The sequence below is a fragment of the Cucurbita pepo genome, chromosome LG17, assembly GCF_002806865.2.
Source record: "Cucurbita pepo subsp. pepo cultivar mu-cu-16 chromosome LG17, ASM280686v2, whole genome shotgun sequence".
In the NCBI taxonomy this organism is placed as follows: domain Eukaryota; kingdom Viridiplantae; phylum Streptophyta; class Magnoliopsida; order Cucurbitales; family Cucurbitaceae; genus Cucurbita; species Cucurbita pepo.
The window spans coordinates 5373667-5384946 of NC_036654.1; the positions used below are offsets into that span (position 1 = coordinate 5373667).

An 11280-nucleotide genomic window follows, 5' to 3' on the forward strand; every position below is an offset into this window, starting at 1 on the left:
TGTTCATATGGTGACAACTTAAAATGGCTTTGCAGTGAATGAAATGCTTGGATTCGATTCATTAAAATTCTCGATGAAATGTGTACTTGGATTCAGCTTCGATTTCTAGCTTGAATTCGTCATCTTCGATTTTTAGCGTGAATTCGCTTAAGATTCAGCTCCCAAATTCTCTATGGACTCATCTATCGCTTTCATTTTTATGGTTTTTTTTTTTTTCATTAACCCTTACGTTTGAAGTTAATCTATGATTATATGTTTACTTTAAACTTTTGGATTTATCTTTCGCATTAATGTAGCACTAGCATTGAAAATTTAAGGTCGACTATAAGTACAGAACAATCTACTGGCAACGCCAGTAAACTAGGCTATAGTGTAATGATTTTCGATGTATTTGTGTTGCGTAAAAAGAAAAATTAAAACGACCCTTAAATAAAACCTTAACATTATACATCGAAAAATTAACGGTAAGAATATCTTTGTTGAGTTCAAATATGCAAGCAGTGACGACTATGCTGGTGCTCTTAACAAGCATTCTAGTATCGGATCCAGTGACGACTATGCTGGTGCTCTTAACAAGCACTCTAGTATAGGTCATTTAAATATTTTACACTCCTTAATTTTTTTATTTTATTAAAATAAAAACAAATCCAAGATTTATTTAGAAAAATGAACACCACGCCAGTTGACTTCCTTAAAACGACAACCTTTCTCCAAATTGTTATCTTTTTTATATAAAAAATAATAATAATAATAATAATTATAATCCTTCCCACGTTTTGTCCTATTTTACCCTTTTATTTATTTCATTTAATTTTTTAATACACTAAATTTAAATATGAACTTAAAAAATAAAATGGTTTGAATGCATTCTCAGTTTTTTGCTCAAGATGTTTATCTTTATTTTAGAAATATTTGTAAAAAATAAAATGATTTTGTCAATTAATTATTTTTTTTAATTAGATGAAAATTTTAAATTTAAGACAAACTAAAAACTTTAAAAATTATAGCCACCATTTAAGATTGGGACTATTGAGTATATTTTATATAATTTTAATTGTTTTATTATTTTAAAAATGTTTCTTCAATCTTACTCTGATTCTCTGTTTTTTTTTAATTAATAATAATAATAATAATAAAAGATTGATGCTTCAGCATTTATGGATTCCCATCCCAAAGAGATAACCATATGGACCTAATCACATTTATAATTATATTAATTAAACTCTTAAAACTTTTTTAAATAATTAATTTACACGTTCTAGATTTTCTGAAAAACTCCACATAATTGATTAAATAGTTCAGAATTTTTCTTTTAATAAAATTATAAGTTTATATATAAAAATATAATAAGTGGATTTTTAATATTTAAAAATATTTTTCTCAATTTATTATTAAAAAATGTCATATCTGTCGTAATTTAAAAAATAAATCCCCACATGTACCTCACACATATATTTTAAAAAATTGAAAATTATTTTCCATTTTTTTTATAATTTTAAATGCAAGTTGGTTTTATTCAAATTGTTTAAAAGGTTATATTTAAGTTATTGGATATTCTTATTTATTAATTAATTAAAAAAATATTATATTAATTTCAAAATTTTAATCACAATTAGATGGAAATAAAATATTAATATTAATCAGTTTTATTTTTAATTATAATGCATTGTAAATATATATTAGTCAATATAATATCAGTTAAAAATAACTATATAATAGAATAATATTAATTTGGAAAAAAAAAATGGTGAAAATAGTATTATTAATTTAATTCTCCTTCTGGCAAGTTAATGACAGCTTTAGTCAACCAAATAATGCAGGGTGACGTGTCTGCACCATCTTTATTTATTTAATAGTTGTAATATTTTAATAATATAATTAAATCTCCAAGTTATTTTTTCTTTTAATAATTAGGATAGTTAATTAACTAATTAATTAATTAATTAATTAATTAATCTAGATTTGAACCTCAATTAATCTATTTATATATAGCTATCTACTTAGTTATTTTATTTTCTAAATGATCCAATTAGTCTTCATCACGTATGATTACATGCATATTCACAAAATCAAACACACCAATGAAATCATACTAATATTATATTTGTGATTTTTATAGTCAAAATTAACGGTAATCATTAGTCGTATTAAAAAAATGGCAATATTTGTTACCCCGGTGAGTCTGTCTACATTATCAGACCCGAAATATTTTGATTAGGGTGTAGAAACATTTCCCTAGTAGACATGTTTTAAAAACTTTGAGAGGAAGTCTGAAAAGGAAAGTCAAAAAATGACAATATATGCTCAGCTGTGAGATTGGACTTTTACGTATTTGTTTTAGAATCTCAGCTCAGGATATAATTATCGTACCTCGGAACATGGATAGCTACTCCCCACCCATAATAAAATACATGCTATTAGCTGATTCAAAGAAGGTTAGGTTGCTCGATCTCTGACAGAAATGAAGGATCGTTTCTTTCTTCACGAGGTGGATTTAGGTAGAAATATTTTAATTTTGAAAGTTCAGAGTTTAAATTAAAAAGTGCGAGTGAATATGAGGTAACTGACTTTTAAGAAGGGTTTTTTTGTTCTAAACCGTCTTTGACTTGGTCACTACTCGATGATTCAACCCGTTACGTCCAAATTTTCAAGATTTTTAGTTAACGAGTCGAAGAGCAACTTAAATCAATCATATTTTAAAAATTAATAATAATAATAATAATAATAATAATAAGTGGAAGAGCTCTTCATATTAAAGATAATTCAGTTGTGATTAATTAAATAAATTTATGTGATTAATATCATACTCTTTAATGATGTTGCAATGGCAAACAGTGTATATGTAAATTTTATGTAATCGGTCGTATTAAAAATATATGAAAATAAATAAATAAATAAATAATGTCATGCCGTCCAAAGTAATCCGTTACCTCCGCCTCATTATTTAAAGGCGAGTTGGGGTTGAGGATCCGCACAAGATCCGACCACGAGTTGCAGCATGGCGGCAGCGAGTAACGCTCCGGTGCTTCTGATAACGCTCATTGCGGCCGCAATTGCCGGCGGCGCTTTGGCTGATGGTGGGAGCAGCCCTTCCGTGGAGCCGAGTCATACTTCCGTTCCCTTCAACCGGAGCAGTTTCCCTGCGGGTTTTCTATTCGGAGCTGGCTCCGCCGCCTACCAGGTTATCCCCTCTCTCTCTCCGCCTCTCTCTCCGCCGCCTTCCAGAGCACCGACATTGCCAGTTTTGTTTCTTTGCAGTTAGAAGGAGCAGCTAGTAAAGATGGAAGAGGTCCAAGTATTTGGGACACTTTCACTAAGAACCACCCCGGTCTGGTTCTTCGTTCCCAATAATTTTTATTTATGGCTAAATTAAAAACTTTAAATAGTTTAAATATAAAATAATCATACGCTACGATCCTATAGTTGATGGGTTATTGAATTAAATGATCAGAAAAAATATGGGACCATAGCAGTGGAGAAGTGGCTACCGATTTCTACCATCGTTATAAGGTAACATTTTTACATTCTTATTTTTCACTTTATCGTAACCTAAAGACCTTTTTATATTTAATCACGTCCATATCTACAACTACATTATTTTCGTTAATTTACAATATTAGTATTTAAATTATTTAGATGTGTCAAACACGTCTCTTAACTATTAATTATATCACTCTGAAAATTCAACTAACAGACTATAGATAATTGTGAAGTCTAATTAAATTAGCAATTAAATTCATCCAAATTTTCGGGTTATTCTAATATTTTTTAATATTTAAATATTTAGGAACTTATTATATATATTTGGTTATTATTAAAAGTAAATTAATAATATTGGATCATAATTATAATTATATATATATTAAAAATGTGTGATTTAATTTGTAGGAGGACGTGCAAATAATGAAGAAGATGGGGTTGGACTCTTTCAGATTCTCCATCTCTTGGTCAAGGATTCTCCCCAGTAATTTTTTTTTTACCCAAAATTAATTATTTCCATTTCCATCGGTAAATTTTTGTTTTTTTTACCGTTTTATTTTTCCTTCGAAAAAAAAAATGACAGAGGGAACCGTTCGTGGAGGAGTGAATCCACTTGGCGTCAAATTTTACAACAATCTCATCAATGAGCTCCTAGCCAATGGTAAAAAATTTAAAAAGAGGTTAATTTTATGATTAAATTAAGGTGAGAATTATATTTTTATTTATTTTAAATAATTACTTATCGTGAAAAAAAAAATACAGGAATAATACCTTACGTCACTCTTTTTCACTGGGACCTTCCTCAAGCACTTGAAGATAAGTACGATGGATTTCGAAACGTCAAAATTGTGTAAGTAAAATAATTAATTTTATTATATAAAATTAAAAGTTTACTATGCTTAATTTTATATTATAGGAGTCAAATTTAAACATTAATTGTAATTAATTAAAAATTAATTAATGTAATTTTGGTGATTAAACAGGAATGATTTTCGGAATTACGCGGACTTATGCTTCAAATTATTCGGCGATCGGGTCAAGTATTGGACAACCCTTAACGAACCATATTCATTTAGCGCTTATGGGTACAACAGCGGCACTTTCGCTCCTGGAAGATGTTCCAACTACGTCGGGAATTGTACCGCCGGCAACTCCGGCACCGAGCCCTACATCGTTGCTCACAATCTCCTCCTCTCCCATGCCGCTGCCGTCAAAGTCTACAGGACAAGGTACCAGGTCAGTATTCAAGAACAAATCCCTAAATCAATCTCTTCATTGTTAATCAGATTCTTGTTTTGGACACCGATTTTGCTAATTCGGTTTCATTTGAGAGCTACAGGCAAAGCAGAAGGGGAAGATTGGAATCACATTGGTGACTCACTGGTTTAGGCCCAAACGCAACACGCCAGCTTCGCGAGCGGCGGCGAATCGAGCTCTTGATTTCTTCTTGGGATGGTGAGTGTCTTGATCGTAATCGTTAGTGGAGAAATGTTGGTGAAAATTAAGTAACTGAGTTGAAATGAATTTTAGGTTTCTGCATCCGATTACTTATGGCACCTACCCTAAATCGATGCGTCAGTACGTTGGAGATAGACTGCCGAAATTCTCCGCGGCAGAGTCAAAAAGTGTTAAAGGATCAATGGATTTTCTTGGAATGAATTACTACACTGGCAATTTTGCTGACAATGTGCCTTTCTCGAATTCGCCTAACAAAAGCTATAGTTCTGATTCACACGTCTCATTCTCTAGTATGTCTTCTTTCTTTTCTTTGACGAGATAATTAAATTTTAGGGCGAATTTCGATCTTTACACCTAAATTCGAATAAGCCATGCAATTTCTATGTTTGGAATTCATGAAATGTGATATTAGACGAGAGCTGAATTTTGATTGAGATTTGTGAAGTTTTAGAATTTTATTGAGTGAGTTCTTGAAGCTTGGTAGATGGTAGGTTGTTTTTTGTTTGAAAGTTTAGACTAAAATATGATTCAATTGTCAAGTTTAAGTGATTTTTCATTCGAACCAAACCTTTTTCTTATCCTTAACATGAATTTTTTCTTCTACAGCGGAGAAAGATGGTGTTCTAATTGGACCAGCGGTTCGTACTCTCTCTATTTATCCATCTAGAGCTGTTATTTTCATTACTTTAATTAGCAGCTGAGCGATTTATTTATGCTTCTGCAGACTGGTTTGAACTGGCTTTACATCTACCCAGAGGGCATCCGTCTACTTTTGAAATACGTTAAAGCAGAGTACAAAGATCCAGTTATTTACATCACCGAGAATGGTACCTCTCTTTCTCTCCAATCAATGGCTATACAACGATGCATTTAGTTAGTCATATGAAAATTGAAATTTGAAGACAAAAGATCGAATAAAAAGTTTGTATTTCAAATATGAGATCCCACGTCGGTTGGAGAGAGGAATGGAACATTTCTTATAAGGGTGTGGAAACCTCTCCTTGGTAGAGGCGTTTCAAAAACCGTGAGGGTAATGGCGATATGTAATGGGTAAAAGTGAACAATATTTGTTAGTGGTGTACTTGGGCTGTTACAAATGGTATCAAAGCCAAACACCAGACGGTGTGCCAGCGAGGACGCTAGGCTCTCGAAGAGGGTGGATTGTGAGATCTCACGTCGGTTGGAGAGGGGAAAGAAACATTTCTTATAAGGGTGTGGAAACATCTCCCTAGTAGATGCATTTTAAAAACAGTGAGATTGATAGCGATACGAAACGGACCAAAGCGGACAATATTTGCTAGCGGTAGACTTGGGCTGTTACAAATGATATCAAAGTCAGACACCGAACAGTATGCCAGTGAGGACACGCTAGGCTCCAAAGGGGGTGGATTATGAGATCCCACATCGGCGGTTGGAGAGGGGAAGGAAACATTTTTTATAAGGGCGTGGAAACCTCTCCCTGGTAGACACGTTTTAAAAACTGTGAGGCTGACGGTGATACGTAACGGACCAAAGCGGACAATATTTGTTAGTTGTGGACTTAGACTATTACAATCATATTTACCGTGTTTTTGGATGTATTTGTAAATAGGTTTAGAAATGATTAGAAATGTGTTTGGTTGAATCTCATTGTTTATCAATTTATGAACATGTTTTCTGCTAAATGGATACTAGACAAGCCCTAAACTATTGACTTGTTGTGGTGTACAGGTATGGCTTATTCAGACAATATGACACTGCCAATTAAGGAAGCTCTAAAAGATGGAACAAGGATCAAATACCACCACGCCCATCTTGCATCTCTTCTTCAAGCTATCAAGTACGAATGATCTCATAAAACATCAAACTCCATTGATAAGAACAGATGAACTCAGAACTTCTCTAATGGTTGAGCTTTTGAAATGACAGGGAAGGAGTGAATGTGAAGGGATACTACGCCTGGACTTTTCTGGACGACTTTGAATGGGACGCAGGCTACACGGTGCGGTTCGGCCTCGTCTACATCGATTTCAGGCACAAATTGGGAAGGTACCTCAAGTATTCTGCTTACTGGTTAAAGAGGTTCCTACTTCATTGAGCTTAGCAGTAGAATCTCTCCCACATGCCGCCGTTTCTTGTCCAATGGAACCACTATTGAATAAGGAGAGGGCGTTGGAGTGGGTAACATGAGAAACTTTTGTGTCAAGAACTTCTTTCCTTCTGCAATTTGAGTTTGTTGATTGATATTTCTCAATAAAAGGTTTAGAATCTTGAGTGTAAAAGTGTTCATGAATCGAGTCGAACTAGTTCAAACGGATCGACCCGGTACAATAAGTCAAGTTATTATGTAGCTTTTTTAAGTTGATTCCGCTTAAATATTTATGTAATTGTTGATCATTGTAATCGCCCTTGTTTTACTATTAATAATATGGCTTCTTTATGAACAATTTTGCATTGCATTGAACCAAGAATGAACCCTTTTAGAGATTTTTTTTTTCTACACTTTTTGGAGGCAGAATTAGATTTCAAGGGCAAACTTTAAGTTAGCTAGGGGGTACATGGTCCGGGTTGAGGGATTTTTTTGACCCAACTCAAAAGTTCGCGTTGGTTGGATTGGTAACCCAACCCGAAATTTTTCACGACCCAACCCAACCCAACTCTCCATTTTCGGGTTGGGTTCGGGTTGGGTTGTTAATCTTTTAAAAAAAAGTTTTATTTATCAACAATTTATAATTATTCGGATACAATCTTATATAAAATATATTAAAAATTTATAAACAAACACAAATCAATCCATAATTATTAAAAATAAAAATAAAAACAAATTCAATAAAAAAACAAGAAGCAAAAATAGTAACATATTAATATAGTTCGGGTGAAAATTGTGACATATTAACATAGTTTAACATGTTATAAAACTAAAGAATGTTAAGTACGAACATTTCTTGAAAATGGGGTTAATAGAAAAAATATGAAAATATATGTTTATTATACGTGATTTGATAAAGATAGAGAGTCCTAAACTATTAGAAAAATAATATATATATAAATTGTGATATAATAATATTACCACAAATAAAAAATAAATTCTAAATATATTTAAACTAAAATTTAGAATTGCTTGTCTAGGAACATTTGTCTAGGAACATATATTTGTTAGTAAGGTATTTTTTTTGAAATATATATATATATATATAATTTATGCTGTATAATTTATGAAGATATAATTGTTTGTTAGTGAGTTATTTTTAAAATATATATATAATATAATATAATAGGAAAAAAAAAACATGTATTTGGATATATATAATTTATGAACGTATAATTGTTTGTTAGTAAGGTATTTTTAAAAATATATAGTTTTCTTAGACCGGCTAAAGTACAACTCTGGCAAACCTATTATAGATAAGATTTCTTAATATATTTTATATATTTGAATTTGTCTCGGGTCAACTCGAGAGTTTTATCCACGAACCCGAAAAGAAACCGATTCACTTCGAGTTCAGAAAAATGAATCCAACCTAACTCTTGTAGTTCGGGTTGGGTTGATCCGGGTTGTCGGGTTGAATGTACACCCCTAACATGATAAGTGGCTCTATTGTTGATTTGAGTGGACAAATTGTAAGATGTATGATGGCGTGTGCCATGACCCCTGCACATATCATAACTATGATTGTTATGTTGTATGTTGACTTTAAGCATACCATGTTATGTCATATTACAAGCCACCGTACCACTTTGTTATGTCATGATATACCATGTTATGCTATGGGGTGTTATTTATGTTCATAAAGCTATGTTATAGAGTGATTTTTCATGTTGTACAATTATATTACGATGTTGATAAACTATTATACATAAACCTCCATACACCACGCCATGACGACTATATCATATTAAAAAATCTGACAGGAAGTATGTATGCATGATTCATAGACTCATTACATTATAAATGAACGAAGGTTTGACTTGCATCATAAATGCGTACTTGATGTTATGTTGGCCCTTTCTCTCTTGGTGTTCAGTAGCCCATTAGTGAGTGCTAGCCCCGACGAACTAGGGTCATGGGGTACATGAGCTTACCCAGTGGGTCCATATGCACGTAAAATGTTAATTCCATGACACATTTTATAAAATATTTTAAATAGATAGTTTTTAACACGCATTATAAAACATTAATTTCATCCTCGTCAAAATTCAAACCTCCTCGGACATAATAAATAAATAAATAAATTCCAAATCAACATTAAATCTTGAATGAATAATTGGAAACAAGATAAGGGCGTCCAACTCATTTTAGCAATAAGATTATGATATTGATAATGAGTCACGTTTATATTTAAATTATAAAATAATAATGTACTTTTGACAAAATTTCTTTAAAATGGAGGGGCCAAATTATTAAAATAAGGATCCATTATTAGTCATTTCTATATATAAAATTAATTTTAAATTCATATGATAATACAATTTTGCTTAGATTTTGTTATAATTTTAAATTAAAATTGCATGATTTCAATTTTGTATTATTAGTTTTGTCATTAGAACTAAATTAATAATTACGTTATTTTTTTTAATAATTACGACCTATTTGAATAATAGAGATTAATGATTACAATATTGACTTCAACAATAATTACAGACAAACAGTGTAAAAAGACTAATGATTACAACAATAATTATGATAATTTTATTAGCAGTTGGTCGGATGAAAAACAACATTCAAACAAAATGTCAAAAATCAAATAAATAAATATATAATTTTTTAAATAAAAAAGAGTTTTAAACTCTTAATATCACAAAAAAAAAAAAAAGTGTATTTATTCATTTATTTATTCTGAAAATTTAAAATGTGTAATTATATTAAAAAACAATAATAACTTTAATAAATATAATATTTCATATTAGTAATTTAATTATTTTTGTTAAATTAAATTATGCATTATAATTATATGATAGTGTAAAATAATAATTATATAAATTAAAATATGTATTCAACCTAATATTTAACTATTTTTATAATTTATATAAAATACAACTTTACATCCATTTTATCTAAAAAAAATACTTCCAAACTTTCAATGGTCGCAAAAATACCCCAAACTTTTAAAAAATCATTAATATCATTCAACAGTTTTAAAAAGTTCAAAAACATCCCGGTAAAATTTTAAAATTAATATTAACACCCGTACCCGTTGTCTCTGTAAAAAAAATGTTTGATTTTTTTAACTATTAATGTATGGACGAAAATTGTCTATTGACACCTTATCAATTATATCTGAACTTTTTAATATTAATTTTAAAAAATTTATGGATATTTCTAAAACGTGATGGTAAAAATATTTTTTTAATTTTTTTTTAGTTTAAGTTTAAAGAGTATTTTTTAAAATTTTAAAATTTAATTAAAACTGGGATAAGGTGCTAAATTAATAAAAATATTAATTTAGCGATAATTGAAAGGTAAAATTAATACTATTCATTTAATTCCCTCTCTGACAGGTAAAGCAGCTTTGGTCCACCAAATAATGCAAGGCGACATGTCGGCAATCATCTTTATTTATTTATTTATTTATAATAACCATCCATTTAGGGAAGGTTTCCACACCTTCACTCTTTCCTTCCTCCAATTGATATGGGACCACCCTCAAATCCACCCCCCTTGGGGACCCAGCGTCCTTACTGGCACATCGCCTAATCCACCCCCCTTGGGGGCCAGCGTCCTTACTGGCACATCGCCTCGTGTCTACCCCCTTCGGGGAACAGTGAGAAGGCTGACACATCATCCGGTGTCTGACTCTGATACCATTTGTAACGACCCAGGTCCACCGCTAGAAGATATTGTCCTCTTTAGGTTTTTCCTTTCGGACTCCCCTCAAGGCTTTAAAACACGTCTGCTAGGGGAAGGTTTCCACACCCTTATAAATGGTGATTTCTTCTCCTTCCCAACCAATGTGGGACATCACACTTAATTATAAGAACTCCATAATTAAACATGTTTTACCCCGAATAATCTATTGGATAATGTTCACATTTACAAGCGAGAAGTAAATAAAGTGACCATGTTGCTAATTTTAACTGACGAAAGAAATATAGAGGACAACTATATGGCCCGTAGGAATTACGACTCTCCACAATGGTATAATATTGTCCACTTTGAACATTAAAAAAAAAAAAAAAACTCATTCTACAGTAGAAAGTGTTACTTACTTATAAATTCATAATATTTTTCTTAATTTGTCACTGTGGGACTACTTTATCAATAATTCTCAATAATTCTCAATAATTATCACGTGTTGTAATTCCAAATTTGTCATGAAACACGTATTTCAAACCGACATAATCTTTTATATATATATATATATA

The 11280-nt window shown here is 31.2% G+C and overlaps 1 protein-coding gene across 1 annotated transcript; it reads left to right on the plus strand.

Annotated features, from left to right (window-relative positions):
• Positions 1 to 2998: 2998 nt before the first annotated feature.
• LOC111778225 (vicianin hydrolase-like) lies at positions 2999 to 7364 on the plus strand. The gene is made up of 13 exons (XM_023657922.1): positions 2999 to 3181; positions 3259 to 3328; positions 3452 to 3510; positions 3889 to 3964; positions 4064 to 4141; positions 4243 to 4330; positions 4464 to 4716; positions 4820 to 4935; positions 5011 to 5228; positions 5545 to 5576; positions 5663 to 5765; positions 6649 to 6757; positions 6847 to 7364. The coding sequence occupies exons 1-13, from the start codon at positions 2999 to 3001 to the stop codon at positions 7013 to 7015; spliced, it is 1554 nt and encodes a 517-aa protein (XP_023513690.1). The 3' UTR covers positions 7016 to 7364.
• The last annotated feature ends 3916 nt before the right edge of the window (positions 7365 to 11280 follow it).